We start from the raw sequence: 20,523 nt of genomic DNA, 5'->3' as shown, positions 1-20,523 counted from the left end.
CACGACCGCTCGCCGGCCCCCTGACTCCCCAGGGCTCTGCGAGGCCTGTGCCACACCACGCGTGTGCCGCCGGGCAGGTCCCGACCGTGACCGCGCCGACCCACAGTGGTGCCGGGGGCGGCACCGGGCGGGGGCCGGCGGGGGCGCTGCGCTGCGGGCGGGGAGCTGCTCCGCCCGGCCTGCGCCAGCTCTGCCAGGGAGCCTGGCAAGGCCGAGCGGCGCGTCCCTCTCCCGACCAGGCGGCGCCTCGCGCGGCTCGGGCCGGGACCGGGGCCGGGGCGGGGCGCGGGGCGGGGCGATGAGGGGCGGGGAGGGTTGGCCCTGCCCGCGGGAGGCCGAGTAACGGCCGCGAACGGCGCGCGCGGCCCCGATGTGCCACTGCGCGCGGCCATCCGACCCCGCCCTCCACGGGTCTCCCTTCCGGGGCGGTCTCCAGCTTCCGCCAATGGGAGCGCGGCGACAGCCGCCACGTGACGCCCTCCTGCCTCCTGCCCGGGGCAGGCGGGTGGGGTTGGTGGGAAGCGTCGCGAGAGCGGAGGCGCGCGCCGGGGGCGGGGCAGCCGGGGGCGGGGCGGGGCGGCCGAGGGTCGCTGCGCCGCGGCGGTGGCGGGGCCGGGCGCCTGCTCCGTTGCCTGCGGCGGCGAAATGGCTGCGCGTGCCGGGTACTGAAGAGTCAGCCAGGTACGGGGCGCCCTCGCCCGCCACCCCCACCCCGCTGGGCTGCTGGGGGCCGAGGGGCCCGCCGCTGCCCTCCCCGCGCGGGGCGGGGGGCGGCCTGCCGGGCGGGGCTCGCTCCCACAGGTGTCCCGCTCCCGGGGGGCGGAGGAGGGGCAGGGCATCCTCCGCCGCCCTTCCCCGCGGGGAGGAAACGCCGCTGGCGCTGCCCCCGCGGGCTCTGCGTGGCCGGGGACAGCACCCCTCCGCACGGGCGCGGCGGGTCCCCGCGGCGGCGCGCACACGCACCTGAGGGGAGGGCGCCGGCGGGGCCGCGCCGCGCGGGACGCCCTTCGCCGCGGCGCGGAGAGGGAACGGCGGGCGGGCAGCGCCGCGCTGGGGCCCCGCGGCGTGGGGCGGTCGCGCCGTGTCTGCCCCCGCCCTGCCCGGAGCGCCCCTCGGTGGGCGCGGCGGCCTGCGCCGGCGGGGCGGCCTCGCGGGGAGCCGGGGGCTGCCCGGCCGGGGTTGCGTGCGGACTCGGCCGGACTGAGCCGCGCTGTGGTGCTGCGGTTGGTGCGGGGGCTGGGTGTGCTGGCGTTGCCTCCTGCGGCGGTTGCCTTGTGCTTGATGCGCACGGGTTAAAGAAGTTCAGCCCGGTCTCAACATCGCGCTTTTAAAGTGTTTCCTCCCCCTCCCTCCCCACGTCCTCCTCCTCATTCCTGTCCTCACTGAACGGAGGAGGAACGACGGGTGTTGCTCGTCTGCTTTCTTGGCTTTTCTGAGGGGATGTCTGTTACGACTGAAGTACCTTTCTCTGTTTTTCCCCCGATGTCCACCGGGGGGGAAAAAGCAACCAAAAGGCTATGAACTGTAGATCCGGTGTTATAGGCTTCTGACTGGTGCCCTGATAGATTGCCAGAGTGAGACTAGGAGGAAAAAACCAACTTTTATTGTATCCGCGAAAGATCAGTGGTACTAAAATGAGAAGTGACATAGTGCACCCAGTTTAACCATGTTACACTTGGTAAGTCTTACGTTGCTTCGTATTTGCAAGATTTTTTCAGAATTGTAGTTAGCCTTAATGATAGATACTGCCAATATTTACTTAATCCTTGAGAAAATAAGTGTTTTTAAATAACGTTGGTCCCATTCATCCAGGAGTATTTCTTGGGGTGCAGGCAAGGTGACTCTTTGAGGTATGGTAATTGAACGATGCCATCTTGGTTGATGCCTTGTAATTTCATATCCTTCAGGGATTCTTTAACATCTGTTGGCAGCTGAAAAAGTATAGGGGAGAAAGTCTTGCTCGGTGTGGAAAAATAATAAAATACATGAGACTATTTCCTTTTCCTGTTCATCTTTTGATATGATACAATCTTAAAAAAAACCCAACCAACCAAAACAAAACCAAAAAGTACCTCCTAAACAAGGTGTTCCCTGGTGAAGTTTCCTCTAAGAGGAAGTTCTCTTAAGAAAAAGCTACTGCTTAGAAAATAGTACAACACCACCCCTACCCCCCCCCCCCCCCCCCCGTAATTGGTTTATGTACAAGATACACAACAGAATAAAGTACAGAAACTTAAAGTTAATTGAGCAAACCACAAAGTCTGACTAATGGATATTTCTAGTGCATCAAGTAATATTTTTTCCCAGGATGTATTTGAGAATCCAGACCCAGGACTAGGGGGAAGGGTGGGCGTGATTTTTGGTGATGATCTAGGCAGAGAAAATGAAGGATTCTTTTGAAATTATTGAAGCTTGTTCTATGTGACAGAAGTGCGATGTAAAACAATTAGAACCAAACAAGAAAAAGCAGATCCAACCTTTCATAACTGTCATTAATGCTGACCAACAATGATGTATTCCCTGCCCACCCCTAAGCACCCGCTAGTGTGGATGTGGTCAAGACAGCTTGTCATTTTATAAATGGACTTCTTCAGGACTGCCAACCCAATTAGTGAAAGTGATAAATCATTAGAAATGAGAAATTGAGAAGGATCCATTGGACTGTTCTGCCTGCTTGTCAGTGTAGGCTTGTTTAATTTGATTTTCAATAGCAATTGTTTTGCTAAGGTTATAAAAGTACATATTGTTGTTTTTAAGGTATTTTTAAATTTTGTATTTGGAGTGAGTCTTTCTAAGCCCAGTATTTGATATAAACCTGGCTTTTGCAAATTGTAGCAAAATACTTTTTGCCACTTCAGGTCATTGTGTTGAAGGAAAATAATACTTTTTCTTTAAAAGATCTTCTTTATTGACAGTACTACAAAGATACTTTTTGCAGACATAATCATAGATCTACTGTTGTCATCATCCAGAATCTTTTATTGGAAATCTAATAAGAACATATTACATGTTGTTCAAATTTATTGCCTGTACAGTTCAAATTCCACATGTCCTTGTATACCTTTAACGTAGGTGTGCACATGTACATGTATGCCCTTATAGCAATTTAAGAGGTTTACTCAGCACTTTTGTACTTTACAGAAAAAAAGATATTCTTCCTTTCTGTCAGCTAATGACTGTCAATACACACTGACTTTTAATAAATTCTAGGCATAGGATAAATTTATACAAAGAGATTAAATCCATGGCAGAATTCCTGTTGGATTTCCTTAAGCTGATTATTTAATTTTGTTCCTTACATATATTCAAACAAGATTGGAAAAGCTAACTAAATGCTTATTACATGGTCTGATGAGGAAGGTGTTCCTCAACAAATCGCTGGAAAGGTGGATTTATAGAATCACAGGATGGTTTGGGTTGGAAGTGACCTTTAAAGGTCATTTAGTCCAACCCCCCCTGCAATGAGTAACTAGATCAGGGTGCTCAAAGCCCCATCCAACCTGACCTTGAATGTTTCCAGGGATGGGGCATCCACCACCTCTCTGGGCAACCTGTGCCAGTGTTTCACCACCCCACATCATAAAAAAATTCTTCCTTATATCTAGTCTGAATCTGTCCTCTTTTAGTTTAAAACCATTACCCCTTGTCATATTACAACAGGCCCTGCTAAGGTATTTCCCCATCTTATAAGCCTCCTTAAAGTACTGAAAGGCCACAATAAGGTGTTGCCAGAGCTTTCTCGTCTCCAGACTGAACAACACCAACTCTCTCAGCCTTTCTTCATAGAAGAGGTGTTCCAGCCCTCTGATGATTTTTGTGGTCCTCCTCTGGACCCACTCCAACAGGTCCATGTTCGTCCTGTGGTGAGGGCCCCAGAGCTGGATGCAGTACTCCAGGTGGGGTCTCACCAGAGTGGAGTAGAGGGGCAGAATCACCTCCCTCGACCTGCTGGCTGCACTTCTTTTGGTGCATTGCATCCCTTGCCAATTTCAGCTCCAGCTCCTTGGCCTTTGTGACCTCATCCCTACAGAACTGGGCAGCATCCCTGTAGTCTTCCCAGGATACCTGTCCCTGCTTCCACTGCCTGTGCATTTCCTTCTTGCCCTTTAGTTTGATGAGCAGGTCTCAACTTAGCAATGCCAGCCTCTTGTCTTCCTTTCCTGATTTCTTACACCCGGGGATCGAGAGCTCTTGCACTCCATGGAAGGCGTCCTTAAAGATCTGCCGGCTCTCTTCTGCTCCCTTGTCCCTGAGGGCAGTTTCCCAGGGACATCTGTTGACTAACTCCATGCAAAGCTGGAATTTTGCTTTCCTGAATTTCTGTGTTCTGCCTTTACTCTTCACCTGACCCATACTCCTCAGGACTGTGAACTCCACCAGTACATGATCACTACAGCCCAGGCTGCCTCCAACCTTGACATCACTGATCAGCTCACTTGTGTGCGTGACTGACAGGTCCAATATCACATTCCCTCTGGTAGGGCTGTCTGTTACCTGGCTTAAGATGTTATCCTCAATGCATTCCAGGAGTCTCGGATTGCCTACAGCTCGCCACCCGACTTTTCCAGCAGATGCCAGGGCGATTGAAGTTCCCCAGCAGGACAAGAGCCTGCAAGCACAATGCGTCCTGTAGCTGGAGTAAGAAGGCTTCATCAGTAGGCTCCCCTTGATCAAGTTGCCTGTAGTAGACACCAACCATAACGCTCTCTTTGTTGCCTCGGTCCTTAATTCTTAGCCATAAGCTTTTAACCTGCTTGTGGCTATTCTTCAGAGACAACTCTTCACACACTATCTGGTTCTTGATGTAGAGGGCAGTGCCTCCACACCTCCTTTCTTGCCTGTCCTTTCTGAACAGCCTGTAGCCACTGACAACCACACTCCAGTCATGGGATTCGTCCGACTATGTTTCAGAAACGGCACCTAGGTCGTAGCTTTCTAGCAGCACAATGACCTTCAACTCCTGTTTCTTGCCCATGCTGCGTGTGTTTAAGGTGATCCGACTCAGTAGAAGGGTAGGGATGGTTAAACTTTGTGTGGGTATTCATCTGTTATTTGCATGATCAGTTTTTTTCTTCTGTTTGAGTGTCTTCTGGTAAGTATTCAGTGAGAGGAAACTCCCGTTCCTCTTACATCTGATACTTCTTTCATTATTCCCCCCTTTTTGAGTTTTCAGTAGGAGGAAATTAAGTTTATACAGTAGGCAGAAGTAAAAATAATTTTAAAGAGTAGGTTTTAATTACACAAGAAATGAGATATTTCCAGGCTGTTTTGTTTGTCAGTGCTTTCACTTCCATTCCAGTTAGTTTTAATGTTTAGGTACTTCTCAGTTGGTTGGACCATTGCTCTTTTGAAAATGGATAGTATTTTTGTATATTAAAAAGACACTTTCAGGTTTTGTTGGATTGTTGGACAAGTGGGAACCTTCAGATTTCTTTGAAATGGATGATGGAGAGCTGAGGTGCTACAGGTCATGGGGAGAACCTGTATAATTCAAGTACTGAACGACACTATGCAGACAGGACAAAATGGTTATGGTGTTATGCTGATAAATCAGCACAGTTTCTGTCCAGCATCTTTCTTTCAGTCTTTGTACTGTGATTTACAAGTCTGTTGGTTTCATGAGGTAGGTGACAGTGCAGGTGGCTCGGTGTTGATGCTCATGTCTCCAGAGTTTACTAGCCGGTGCCATAAGAAAGTACTTAACCTACTGCCTGAAGGCAGCGCAACTGTAGATAGTATAAGTAAATAGTACTGTATCACTGATATCTACTACTGTAGATAGTAGTGAGTAAATACTGCAGAATCCAACATGGTTGTAGTCACCTCCATGATTTTGCTATGCTGGGCTTTATTAAAATTCTTGCAAGGAATGATCAGTCCAAAAACATAGAGCTCAAGTAATTGACTTGACCCTATGTGAGAAACCAGCTTTTCACATAGATGGCTCTTCTTGGAACAAGGATATTCCTAAGGGTATTTCCCCGATATGATTAGATTAACAGACTGGATTAGTCATTTAAGATACAGCAGTGGGGAAAAGCGAGGTGCATTTCTTTTTCTTGTATACATGGCTTTTTTTAAAAAACACGTTGTGTTTAAACATGTTGTGTTTTTTAATCTTCCACACAAGTTTACTACGATTTGAGTTTTTTAGTTGTATTTATTGTATTTATAAATTATTTATGTAATCTAACATGGACCTAGCTGCTTCATGCCATTGTCAGAATTTTCCAAACTTCAGATATCCAGTTAAGAGAGATGCTGTGCCCCAGAGATTAAAATATTGGAGTTTATTTACATCAGTGTAACTTTTTTTCCCTCAGACTCTAGCAAGTTTATCTTTAAGAGGGAAAACTGAAATCAAAGTGGAATGTGAATGGGTGTACCTAATAATCTCTTGCTGTTGTATTAATTGTAGAATTACAGAATCATTTAGGTTGGAAAAGAGGTTTGAGATCATTAAGTCCGGCCGCTAACCCAGGACTGCCAAGTCCATCACTAAACCATGTCACTAAGTACCGCTCTACTTGTAAACACCTTCAGGGATATGTGATACCACCATGTCCCTGGGCAGCCTGTTCCAATGCTTCACCACCCTTATGGGGAAGAAATTTTTCCTAACACCCATTCTAAACCTCCCCTGGTGTAACCTGAGGCTATTTCCTTTTGTCCTGATGCTTGTTATCTGGGAGAAGAGACTGACCCCCATCTGCCTACAGCGTCCTTTCAGGTAGATGGAGAGAGCAGTAAGATCCCCCGAGTCTCCTCAGACTAAACAGCCCCAGTTCTCTCAGCCACTTCCCTCACCAGACTTGTGCTCCAGACCCTTCCCCAGCTCCGTTGCCCGTCTCTGGACACGCTCCAGCACCTCAGTGTCTGTCTTGCAGTGAGGGGCCCAAAACTGAACGCAGGGTTCGAGGTGCGGCCTCACCAGTGCTGAGTGCAGGGGGATGATCATTGCCCTGGTCCTGCTGGCCACACTGATTTGGATACAAGCCAGGATGCTGTTGGCCGCCTTCGGCACCTGGGCACACTGCTGGCTCATGTTCAACTGACTGTCAACCAGGATCCCCTGGTCCTTTTCTGCTGGGCAGCTTCCCAGCTACTCTTCCCCGAGTCTGTAGTTGTTGCAAGCCACGTGTGGGATTGCTGTGATCCAGGTGCAGGACCCAGCACTTCTCCTCGTGGAACCTCATGCAACTGGCCTCAGCCCATTGGTCCAGCCTGTCCAGATCCCTCTGCAGAGCCTTCCTGCCCTCCAGCAGATCAACACTCCCACCCAGCTTGGTGTCATCTGCAGACTTGCTGAGGGTGCACTTGATCCCCTCATCCAGGTTGTTGATGAACAAGGACTGGCCCCAGTTCTGAGCCCTGGGGAACACCACTTGTGACTGGTCACCAGCTGGATGTAACTCCATTCACTACTACTCTGGGCTCGGCCAGCTAGCCAGCTTTTTACCCAGCGTAGAGTATACCCGCCCAGGCCACGAGCAGCCAGGTTCTCCAGGGGAATGCTGTGGGAGATGGTGTCAAAGGCTTTACTAAGGTCCAGGTAGACAACATCCACAGCCTTTCCCTCATTCACTAGGTGGGTCATCTTGGAGATCAGTGTCATCAAACAGGACCTGCCTTCCATAACCCCGTGCTGGCTGGGCCTGACCCCCAGTTGTCCTGCACATGCTGTGTGATGGCACTCAAGATGGTCTGCTCCATAGCCTTCCCCGGCACCGAGGTCAAGCTGACAGGCCTGTAGTTCTCTGGAGCGCCTCTTGAGGAGGTTTTACTTTTAAAGGTGTTGGAGGGGGAAGATAATACAATTACTTGGTGCCACTACTCATCTAGATTACGTATACTCAAGAACAAACCTATATAAAGATTTCTTTCCCATATAAAGGTTAAGTATGTGCTTGAGATGAGATCAAGAAAACCCAGCCAGCAGTTGTGCAAAGGAGACCTATACTCTGATGTCTTGGTGTTTATTTTTTATTTTGCAGTCATTTTTACATGCATTTCCTCCTTACCTGGTTTATTTTGGATAGTCTAAGAGTTCTTTTTCCTGGCTAAATGGTGTGACTGTGGGAAAAGATGAAGTATTAAAAGTTTCATAGAACTTACAAGCACAGCACATTAATAATAATATTAATAAATTTCTTCATTAATACTCTATACTTATTGTCTGTTTGGGGGGATTTAGAGATGAATGAAACAAAATAGATTATTTCTTTTCATTGCTGCTGATTAAACAGGGAAACTTGCTAAACTTGGTTTGATTTTCATTGCTCTTGATTTTGTTTTTTTTGGTTCTTGTTATTAGGATTACGTTTAAGATCAATAAGGGTAGCTTCTGGCCTGCTTTGGTGAAGTAAGAGTGCTGGTAAATGCATCTTTGGTCGCCTGTGTTTCACCAGCAAAGACAGGACTGCCCAGAGCAGTGCCAGAGAACAAGGTTGTTGATACATGTTAGCCTTAACAGGGATCACTAGTGTTTGTCTGTGGTACTTAACAGTTGACAAATAAATAAGCCAGTTGGCTGAGTGGGTAAGTAGTACATTTTCCTCTTAATTGTTGAATTCTGGTGATTCTGATGCATAGTATGGTACAGGAATCTGCTGATAAACTTCACCAGGGTATCAGTGATAGTGAAACCATATTTAATGTAAAGTTCCCATGACCCCACCAGTGCAGCCTTGAAATCTAGTTAAAGAAAAATGTTGGAACTAACTGGAAGGTGTGTGTTTTAACAATTTTTAAAACAATGCATGAAATTTAAGGCGATACTTTTTTAAGGGCAACAGTCAGAATGGATAGTGTGATGTTCAATATTTCTGTTTTAAAATGCTTTTTAATTGTTTTCAGTGGTTCTTGTTTTCTCTACTTGCATTTTCAAAATGTATACAAACTAAATGGGAAAACAAAATAATGGGTATAAATGTTTTTTGTAGGTATTTTTGGGTTGACTTCTTTCATCGAATACTAAGATTGGTAAAATCATGGATATGTACGCCAGGACTCAGGGCAATCGAATGAAACCAAGGATATCCATGAAAAAGGTAATTATCTGTATTTAAAAAAAGAAAAATATTTCAGAGCTTTTCAGTCTTTATCACGACAGTCTAATAGTGAACCAGGTGGACTGGTAGTTTTGGTTGGGGTTTTTTGCATTTTTTTTCCTTTTAATTTTAGTTGTCTAACATTTCAAGGAGGCAAAGAAACTGCCTTTGCTTTATGCTTTGGCATATTCAGTGTAGTTGACCTGGGAGACAGTAGTTTAAGCAAGGGGTGCATGCTTTTGTCTCCTGTCTTCATCTCTTGTTTTAAGGTGAGATGATGAAATCATGATGCATTTGCTTGCTAAAATTTGCTTTATTTTTTGGAGTGTAACTTTTATTTTGAGCACAGATTTTTCAAGTTTATATGTCATAAAAAATATGTAGTGTTCATTGAAAACTGTTCTGTGAACTCTGTGTTAGGGCTTGCTGTAATATCTGTATCTTTACATCTTGGTTTTTTTACTGTCTTATTCTTGTGTTTACATGAACTTCTAGGCAGTGCTTTGGTGAAAAAGAAAATATGTCTAGCATTTATGAAGGACATTAGTAGGCTCTTTTTCAACAGCTTGTATTTATTTATTCTTCTAAATTTTGTCACTTCAGCTTGGAGAACTGCAATACTCTTCCTCAATTTTTCTTGCAACTGCTGTGAGTACTTACTCAAATGAAAGCTGCAGTTTGTCCTGAAGGAAGAAATTTATATATCCAGTCATATTTCTCAAGGCAGTTGAATACAGATGAGTATTTTTCTAGGTCTTCCCTGATTACTAATAAATTCTTTATTTGCAGGTGTGTGCAACACTTAAGAGGAGAAACTGTGCAAGGAAGTATCTTGTTGCATGAAAATAGCTTTATTTTATTCCATAAGCAGCTTTTATTGTTTTCAGGAAACGGTGTTGGTGGTATATATCCTGTAGAAACTGCAATCAATCTGTTGTTCCTGATATGGAATGTTAACTGCCACATATTAAGGATTTTGTAATTATGGGTGATGCTTTCTCATTTTAAGACACATGGTATAAAAACGTATGTTATTGATTTATGAGAAATTTCCAGCTCTAACAGAGTTCTTTAACTACATAGTCATTTTGCATTCTTAACCTAAACATAAACTGGATTTTAGAGGACTTTTTTAGTCTGCCCTTTGTTTTTCCTCTTCAGTTAAAAAAAACCCAAACAAACTGATACCCCCTACCCCCCAGGTTTTTAGACCTTTGTGTTGCAGAAACATCTTTCTAATAATGATAGTGACCAGTGGTTCGTCACTGATTCTAATGGTTGCCTACCATATTAGCTCTGAGAACCACTCTGTTAATTGCCATTGAGCATTCTGGATTGTGTGGTTCTAGGAACATGAATTTGGCCCTTCTCAGGTGTTCTTCAGAATTCTGCATTTTCATACAGGCAGATGCCAGTGTTTTGATTTGTGGCTGTGTCCTCTTGGTGTTTCCCTGAGGGGTGGCTACTGAGATTATAGTGTGGAACTTCGATTCTTTCTCATAGAGCCAGGCAGTAGGGTGGTCAGAATCACACAGTGTTTCATTTTCTGTTGATTCACAGCTTTCAGTCTGATTCACGTCCTTTTCATAACACTTCCTAATACTTAACAAGAATTGTTGCAATAGTAGCTCTTCAAAGTCAGTGCAGCCTAAACTGGTAAAGCCTAAGTTTCCATTTTTACAAAATGACTTCAGAATATTCAGTCCATTTAAATCTTACAGCACATGAAATCAGGAAGAGCTGCTTTATTACTTAAGAGCAGAGTAAACATGTCTCTAGCACTGGACTTGATTTCTCTGCTGATCATGGCATCTTAGAGGTTTGTGGGTTGTTTGGGATGTTAGAGAACAGATGTTTACAATAGTTAATGCAACTGATTAGTATAGAATTTCCTCCAGTGTAGTGTGAAGGATCCATAGATAATGACTTCTTGATTTGCTGGCCCCAAAAGGGACAGTGCAAAACTTTGAATTGCTCACTTGAGCTAGAGGTGTGACGAGGATTTGCATTGTTCGGGTCTGTCTTGCTCTGTGCACATTTGAGGATATTTTTGTTTTTTTCCCCCTAGTATAACTTAGTTTGATATCTGTGCTCGTGATTGAAATATGATTTCTTGAGAGATGTGACTTTTGAATTTCTGTGAGGAAAGACTGCGCAGATTTAGCAAGTAGAGCTTTTTAGATTCCTTTAGGGTTTTTTTGCCCATGTGATGATGTATATTGGAAGTAGTTATACTATTTATAAAAACAAGTTACATGCTTTTGTTGAAGATGACCTTTTGTCCTTACTTAAACTGAACTGATAGTCTTGGAAACTTGTTGGTTTTCAGTTTTCAATGTAGTTGTCTGTCTCCTAGGCTGGGGTTGTGAGGGAGCTTGCTTTCATTGTTGGATTACAGAATTTCTCTGAAAATAAGTCCAGTCCTTTGCTGTCACAAGCCCAATTTTGATAAGAATATGAAAAGCTTAATAAATGTAGTCTCACAATTAATGAGGAGAGATAAACAAAAAAACACCTACTGCTGGTTTTAAGTCTTTACAAACCACACTGCTGTAATAGCTAAGAATCTTGGGAATTCCAGGCTGAAGCTATTCACAGCAAATTTATGCCTGCTTGTTCATGGATGTCATTATTCTTCGGCTGATGTTCACCCTCGTGATGTTTTTACAGTGAGTGATCTGTCCTCTGTTAGCCTTGGTTTTTGGAAACTCTGTAAACTATGGTTTTAGTCTGCTTTTATATGAAAGCCTCTGTATTCCAGTGATTATCCTTCATAGTCCTACTTTCTGGGCTTGTCGTGAGTTAATCTTCTTTTTACATGTGGATGTTACTGTACGTGCAATTACATAGGATGTCCTTCTCAATGACTGATGTCAGTTCTTTCACTAAAGGATGAGTACTAGGGTCACGTTTGCTATTTTCAGTGCTGTGTCATATTGACCTCAAGAAGTCAACTCAGGTCTTCCGTTTTACAGCTTGTGAATTCACAATTCTGTTTTAAAGCTTGCTTATAGTTTTAAGGACATAAATTTGTACTTCTTATAGTTGCATTTTAAAATACTCTCATGTTGAACAAGTTCTTCCCGTGTGATTTGCTATTCTTCCTCTTCACTGATGACTTCTGCTTACTTTGAATTATCATCAGGTTTCATCTACATATTTACTTTTTTTTCTCTATTAAATTTATTAATTATGATGATGATACTTGACTTCAGTCTCAAGATAAATTTTGAGGAAGTTGATTACTGGGTTACTGACTACATCTACTCTATACTCAAAAAACCCCCTTTGCTATCTGCATTCAGGCAAATTCTTCTTTTCCAGAAACAGTTTTATTAGTAAAGACTGTGTTTTTCCGGTTTTGTTAACTTTTTATGTATTTGAGTGTAAATTATCTATGGAAATCCAAATAGATGAGATCTTTTTTCTGTGTATGTTTCTGGTTTTGTTAACTCTTCATATATTTCAATGTAAATAATCTATGGAAGTCCAAATAGATAGATCTTTTTTCTGTGTATGTATTGTGCCTGTTAATTTCCATATCTTTGTTTTTTCATGTTCTGATTTTTTAATATTCATTAATATGATCTTAAAAACACACACTACCTCCTTCCTCCTCCCTTTTAAATGTGATTATTTATCTCTTCAGTTGTGGAGTGCCACCATCAGTGTGCTGCCAGACCTGCATATAGTCTTGTATGCTGGTTCTTCCAGACCTAGGGGAGATTTTTCTGATGGCTGCATCATTCTTCTTTTCCTACTTCAACTTGGTTCTCCAAAGTCTTGAATTTTCCTTCACTTCAGTACTTCCTAATACCATACTTCTGTTCTAGTTATTCATCCTGCCTTTCAGGATGTTAAACTAGGGGGAAGTACTTGCTTATAAAAATGGTATATATAATAGTTTGTAGCCTTTGAAAACTTAACCAATAGAGAATAATGATGAGCCCTTCTCAAACTGGATCACTGTTGGTCTGCAGAAAATTAGCAGGTTGCGTTCTATGGCTTTTTTTTTTTTAATTATTATTTTGAGTGCTGTGACTGATTAAATTATTGTAGAAGCTGAAAATGAGACGTTTCAACATGCTTGCTGGACTTCACAAATGAGTTCTGTATGATATGAATGGAGCAATTACTGGGGAAGAGTCTTTGAGCAATACTTGTATTGCAGCCACCTGTAAATTTGGAAGATCCAGAGAATCAAAGAGAAAGACACTGTGAGCATACTTTGGAAAGTACAAAGATGTGTTACTAAGGTGTGGAGGTAGATTGCATCTTAACGTAGAGACAAAGGAGTAGATGAAAGTGGAAAATAGATGAACATTTTATCAATTTATTTCAAATGACCCTGTAACTGCCTAAAACACATTTTAAAATAGTTCAGCTGTTATTTTCTATAAAAATGACTGGTTCGACTGCTTCAGTGTCACTTGGCCTTGGTTGTCAGGGTGGTAGTCTGAGCCTTGCTTGCTAACAATCTGAAATATGTTTTGGTAGTTTGAAGGATTCTGAAGTGAAGTTTCTATTTTGCTTTTGTCTATTCATTCTAGAAATGCTTTCCTAATTTTTTATCAGCATGAGTGCAAACATGGTGACACTGGACATGATATAATAATTTGGCTTCCCATGTAGTAGTACTTGATACCTTTTTTTCTACAGGGAAAAAACAGATCTTTTTCGAGGATTAACTGTAATATGTAAGATCACTTTTTACCATAAATTAAAAAAAAAAAAAGTTTTTGCTGTGGGAGTATCAGAAATGCAAAACGTTATCTGTCTAGATTTGGCTACCTAGTACTTTTGCATAGCTTCTTAAACAATAGCAGATTTGAAATAACTCGTCATAAGTTGGACACACTGATTTCTCACTTCGTTTTTAACAGGGCACTCGTGTAGAGATAAATAACCAGATTAACATTTTGTAACCACATCGTGATCTTACTTTTCTTCTTAACGCTACCACTTGCTAGATGAGTTGACAATTTTAAAGTAAAAAAGTTGCTGACTTCCTAAAACAAGTGAGGGGATGTTGTCATTTTTACAAGCTGAATGAAACAGGATTTGTTGTTCTGTTGTCATGTTTTATTTGCCTTCAGATACTAGTGATGATAATTCTTCTGTTCTGCTGCACTTTGTTACACTAGGAGAAAGTCTTAGATTCTTAAGCCTTTTATAGTCATGTGTGGGTACTTGCATGTCACCATAAGTGTAAATATAAGAATCGTTGCAAGAAGTATTTACATGGAATTAAATTACAGTTGTTTCATATCCTTCAAGGAATGGGAAAGGAGAATGTGTGTAGATTTTCTTTGGGTTTTTTTTGTTTTTCTTCCCCTCTGACTTTTGAAACCACCTCCATTACTTTTCTTGACTAAATTTGGTTTTCATCCTTTTTAAGGACAAGCTGATGAAGAAGTTCCATATACGGGCTTTGATGCAAGGAATAGATGGGGCTTGGATTTCTTCTTGGATTCATCTGTTTCTTTTTTCCAAGTCAGCATGTTCTCACCTTTTTTTTAATACAGAATGGTCCACTTCATTTGGAACAAAAGTATTGCTTGAAGAAAACAACTTAGCTGTTTCACTTTCATGTCCTGAAGTAAATTTAAAATTCAAACATGGTACTTAGAGTAGGGAAACCGATGGGGGGCAGGGGATAGATGAATGGACCCTGTATCCAAAACTGAAAATGCATTTTTTTCTTACATTTTTTTCATTGTTTTTCAGAGTTTTGGTGAAGGTGTACTGCACTCTATGAAGTCACTGCTACACAGCAGAAAAGAGTTATGCAGTGTATCATCAGAGGAGTGTCTAAGTCAGGAAGAACAAGATAATTTTATTGAGGTGTGGCATAACTTGACCATTTATATATATTTTGTGGCTATGATATAAAACCATTTAGCTTGAAGCAGTATGGGACGTTGCATGATATTAAATGTGAACAGTGCTGTTACTGGCTGTAAAATCTCTGCCCGCTGTTGTCATTCTTGAATTCAGTCACTGTAGACTTGAAAAGAGCTGTGACATTTCAAGATGACTTTTCTCTGATTTGTAGAATTTATGAAACTAAAAAACCAAAATGTGTAGATAGATGATTTAGTAAAAACTGTGTAACTGAGTGTTCTGCATTTGTGAGCACTCCTGTGGTTGAGGGTGTGGAGACAGTATCCTAACAAAGTAGCAGAACGTTTTGATCCAGCTCTGAGGATAAATTTTAACTGATTGCTCTTGGTTTGTCCTGTGCTCAGCACTAAAAGCTCAAGCCTCAACATCACAGATCTAGACTTCTTTTACATTAATACAGATGGGCCAATAGCTGGACAGGGTGTGGAGAGAAGTAGATCTGGGCAGAATGCAGGACTGTCTAGATAAATCTCAAGCTGTGTGGGCAAATGACTAGAGCAGTTTGAGTTAGAAGACAGCAGCTTCTCCAAAGGGAAAAGAAAAAAGTAAGAAGCAATGTGTACCATATATCGCTTATCAAGTGTCTTAGAAGACTACTAAGTAGTAGTTGACAGGCCTGACAAGGAGCTTAGAGAAGGAAAGGATGACTTGAACTCGCCAGGTGGAGGAACTGAAATAGGGAGAAATAAAGCTAAAAAGACTTAGGAAGTGGTTAAGGAAGACTGACAATTGGATAAGGAGGAAGGGGAGAGGCAGGTTGTGTGACCAGCAGAGATGGGTTAGGATTGCATGGGTAACACCAGGGGGTTTGGGACTTGCTGCACGGTGTGGTTGCGGCTGTATGAAACCTTTAGGGAGCAGGCAGGAAGCTGAATTTGTTAAAGATGAAGAGCTGTGACAGAGCAGAGGTAAGGAAGAAGACCTAAATGGTGGAGGAGGAGGTAAAACCTTGTCTGTGCCTGTTCAGACAGGCTGTGCTCTAGAATCTACAAAACCCCTCAAATGTTGCCCACCCCCAGGTTTTGTTTTCATCTTGTAGCAAACCTAACAAATAGCTGCCAGCATGTTTTATATGCCTGTAATGATGGTCCCTATGGAGAAAGATAGCTGACTATATTTAGTTACCTTATTAGCGCAAGCAATTAAGAGCCCTGTAGTTGAAATATGGGGGTCGATATCCTGCAACAGAACAGGTATTTTTTTCTTAGGAAATACAGGGAATGACACCTGCAGAGTAACGTTAAAAGAGTGTTATTGGGACTGCAAAGATAATTAGACTTGTAAAACCCAGAATTTAGGTTTTCCTGTATCATTTTATTTCATTTTCTCTGGGATTATGGGTTATGATAACCTTCAAATACAGTGCCTCATGCACTATTTTTAGTTTAAAGAAAAGAGTTGTATTACTGACTGTTGGCCTTCTATCACCCTGGCCAACTCCCCAACAACTTTTGAACTGGTGTACTAACTTCAGATATGTTCGAGGTATTAAAAGGTGATTATCCTGTGAAAACTGGAGTTCAGGCACAGTAAAGAAATCCAAATTAGTGTTGTCATTGAGGCAAAAATACGCAGACTCTGCAGTGGTGTGTTCTCTTTGACAGCAGTCTGGTGGCCCATCAGTGTACATATGGACTGGTTGGCCTTCATTTGTGTGAAGCTGTGACTCCTGCGTACTGCCCTACCTTGCACGAGTTGTCCCATGGGAGAAGGAAAGGGTTGGAATCATTATATTGAAGAAAAGGAAAGGACATGTAGGAAGACAAAAGAGGAAACACCCATACAAAGAAAAAAAAAAAAAAGCAAGCTATCAAAAAAGCCCCAAGAACAACAAACCCTAAAGCCTCCATAATGTTCTTCAGAGAACTAGTTTTTTCCAAGTCCTTTAAATTGTTTGCTATTTTGCCTTTTCTGTGGAGGAATTCAGTTCATATTGTGGGTACTGTACAGATAAAAAGATGTAGTAGTTGAAAGGTGTCTTGCAGATGAGCAGATGAGAGATTTAGGAGTTGAAGAAAAGATGTAAGAATTGAGGGTTATGTTGCTCAAACAGGATCATTTCATAGTTAACACAGTGAATACAGTGCTGGAGACCTGTAATTTGTCTGGAGCTACTTGGAATGCTACTGCGAAGCATTGTTTCACTTACGATGTCATAACTGAACTAAGGGTAAGTGGATGTAAACAAGATCTTTTCTGGGGGTGCATAGCTTCCCAGCGTAAGACCCCCTGAAATAAAAAAGTCAGAATTTTTCATACTTCAGTATGGTTTCAGTTTAAAAGAAAACTTGGAATTTTTTGGGTCACACATTGAAATAAGACATTCAGAACTCAAATACAGTTCAAAACAGAATTGTTCTTCAGCCATTTCTTTTTCTAGCTCTGTCCCTTTCAGAGATTCTATATATGCCCAAGCAAGTAGGTGAATCTGTTAATAATAAATGATTATAAACATAGTTATATTCTTTGCTGTTTCTAAACTTGAGAACCAACCAGCTACCTTAGAGTAACAGGGTGTAGCTGCTAGAAATTTCATATGAGCTGTGGTTTGAGTACATAAAATTCAGTCTATTGCATATCACTCTGAAATAATTGAATCCAAGCCATATCAGACTTGAGTCCAAGCATCAGTGGAAGTGTTTAATCTTTGTGCTTTATTCCATATCTACAAAATGGGAGCAAAATTTACTTTCTTACAACCTTGCTTTGAAAAGAAATGCCTTGGGATTTTTTTGGAGCATGCAGATACCTGATTGATTTGTCATCAGGGAGATACGAAATGAGGACTGAGGCAATCCGACATTTGAAACAAAGTTTGAGTAGTGACTGTCTCACTTTGGTCTGTTCATGTTGAACAATACAAGGTACCTGCAGACAGAATAGACGGACAATATGGGATAAAATACCTCCCGGTCCACAAACACAAAAACCTGAGGTAAAGCTGACATTTCTGACATATTCCAGGTTCCTGAGCCTGATAAGACGACTTTTTTTTTTTTTTTTTTTTTTGAGGTTGAATGGAGGTTTTAATTCTTTTACTTCAGCGATTTGTCTACTTGGATATTGCATGCAAACATGTGGCTAAGTAATCTGTTGTGTTTTGGCCTTAGGCTAATCAATTTACATGGTAAATTGTATAATGTGTTAGCATTATGCTTTCTTCAGTATATCCAAATGTATCACAGTTTGTTAGCATGGACAGATTTCAGACTGGAACTGATTTATATGTGTCCAGCCTGAAGCAAGGACAGATGAGCACTGATCTTTGCAAAATCATGTTTATTTTAACAGATGTAATGAGGCTTGTATGTGTTGCTCGGTGTATACCAGCCAATGGGCTGCTTTTGTGTAGTGGGTTTTAAATGTTGTATATGCTTTTCAGTCTGATCTGACCTTTCACAAATCAAACAGTGTAGCGTTATTATTCTTATATCTAAGACTTTGTGCTACTGTTTGAGCAAGCTATGCTACCCTCAAGATACGGTTTTCATGGCAGTAGAATGAAGTTTTATGGTAAATCCTGCTGAATTTCAACTCTTAAATATCTGCGGAAGACAAAAAAGTTATTTCTGTATTTCAATATGTTCATGTATTTATTTTACAGATTACATTTATAGGTTTTGCTGAAGAGATGGGTACTGCTCATTTGCAGGTACAGTATATATCTTACCTATATTGGAAAATAATGTTCTTCAGCACTGGTGATGTCTTCTTAGTAGTACCTAGTTCTTTAGATGGATGAATTTTGGTGTTTGAGAAAAAAAAAATATAGGCCTTTTTTATAGTAGGTAAATGTACAAGTTATCTAAGATCATGGTTAAAGAAGTGCCTTGTCCTTTTTTTTGTAATAGGGGACTAAAACACCATTCCAGTAAAGCACACTAAGAGCATGTAGAGATCCACTGAGAACCATTATTAGCAGAGTTCAGTGTCCTCTTTATAGTTTCATACCTTACAGGATGTGCAGCTGCTTTTCAGTGCTTACAAGATTCTCCTATGTGACTTTCAAGGCTCTTCTGTCCCATGAGAAACAGTGGAATTTCTTTTGGTAGAAGAGTGAGCTGGGGATGAGTGTGGACTGAATTAAAGCTTGTTTACATGAGCTTTACACCACAGTTCAAACAAATAAGTGGGGGATGGGTCAGGGAATAGGCAAGAAGAGAAAAACTTTACCAAAATAAGCAGCTGTTACTCTTTATGGGGGATATGAGATCAAAACCATTATCATTTACATGTTATTTATTTCACTTTGTACTCTCAATATGTTTGTATATTTAAATCAGGAGTTGGCAGCTGTTTCTGTAGAGCTTCCAGATGTTTTGAAATCGTTCCAGTTGTGCAAACTGAAAGAAAACGAGGTTATATTTCTAAAAGATTTAAAGAAAACCTTGGCAAAACCTTATGTCATGAAACATCAGGTAAAAATTTTGTGTCTTCTTGTATGTCTTAATTACAGAAGCTTTATATTTGGCTTCATAAAGAGTGTAGTCATATCACAACTTGCCTTGCTTTTGTTTTTGAGCCATCTTAACCACAGTAGTATTAATGTCGTTATGTTTCTGTGGTTTCTTTAAAATGAATGTTAGAAAATCTCAAACTTGGTGTTTTCAAGTGCTGTGTTATTAACAGAAAATATTTAACAGATATTTAATTATAGTGCTGATCCAATGCTTCTGCTAGGCTTTAGTCCCTTTCACTGCCAATTTGGGAAGAAGATGAAACGTGTCAAGTTACCTATCTCTGCTCAGATACAGTTTTCACCCTCAGCGGACTTTTCTTCCTGGAACAGAGGTGCCAAAAATTAAGAGAGTGTCAGGTGTTCATGAAACTCAGTGGGCTCTTTTCTTACCAAAAAATTATTTACAGTTATAAATGATGTTAATTGTATAAGTGCCATTATTTTTATTTTACTAGTATTTCCATTATTATTATGTTAATTTTATTAGTTCCAATTATAAATGTTGTTAAAGCAAACTTCTTAAAGCCATATCGACTAATTATACATGTTAAATGTAGTTATGTTGCATATAAGGGAAAAAATACATTGAAGAAACAAATATCATATAAACTGAGGTACTGTTCAGCATAAACATGCTTTGAAATACTGTTTTCCTTTACAGATTTTTAACGTGCATTTTCTTGTCTTTAAAATACTTGTAAATTGTTTACTGTTCATAAAAATGCATTGAAGGAATCTCTTGCCATTCCTGACAGTTGAAATAATTCTAAGATTGTTATGTTTGTTTTCTTGTTGCTCTCTTTTTCAAGAATCAGCTTCCTGAAGTGTTTTGTGTGATGAGACTGTCTCCTTCGTTCCCAAGGATCAAGGTTGATTATATATTTACCTTGCTGAGCAAGTATACCACAGGCGTAAGATATGTAGTGGAAGTAAACTCATTGCAAAAACATCAAACAGAGGCATCCCATGGAGAAGATGATGACACTAATCAGTCAGTTTCTTCAATTGAGGATGATTTTGTCACTGCTTTTGAACACTTAGATGAAGATGAGCCTTCAAAGATACAAAGTGCTGGTAAGTTCTTGCATGCTGTTGACTTGTAGAAATTGT

At 41.5% G+C, this 20,523-nt stretch overlaps 1 protein-coding gene across 7 annotated transcripts in view; it reads left to right on the top strand.

The window, feature by feature from the left end:
* The first annotated feature begins 576 nt into the window (after positions 1-576).
* AKAP11 (A-kinase anchoring protein 11) overlaps positions 577-20,523 on the top strand; it is a 45,359-nt gene continuing 25,412 nt past the window's right edge. For 6 of the 7 annotated variants that reach the window (XM_037375867.1, XM_037375865.1, XM_037375864.1 and 3 more), the window contains exons 1-6: positions 577-681; positions 8,943-9,050; positions 14,778-14,894; positions 18,559-18,606; positions 19,238-19,372; positions 20,223-20,487. In XM_037375867.1, the coding sequence (XP_037231764.1) occupies positions 8,991-9,050; positions 14,778-14,894; positions 18,559-18,606; positions 19,238-19,372; positions 20,223-20,487 (625 nt within the window). In that variant the 5' untranslated portion in view covers positions 577-681; positions 8,943-8,990. Of the gene's footprint in view, positions 682-1,164; positions 1,679-8,942; positions 9,051-14,777; positions 14,895-18,558; positions 18,607-19,237; positions 19,373-20,222; positions 20,488-20,523 lie in introns of those variants that run through there. The other variant, XM_037375862.1, reaches the window with a different exon arrangement.

This window comes from Falco rusticolus, chromosome 2, assembly GCF_015220075.1.
Source record: "Falco rusticolus isolate bFalRus1 chromosome 2, bFalRus1.pri, whole genome shotgun sequence".
In the NCBI taxonomy this organism is placed as follows: domain Eukaryota; kingdom Metazoa; phylum Chordata; class Aves; order Falconiformes; family Falconidae; genus Falco; species Falco rusticolus.
This window is presented reverse-complemented; position numbering and strand designations above follow the sequence as displayed.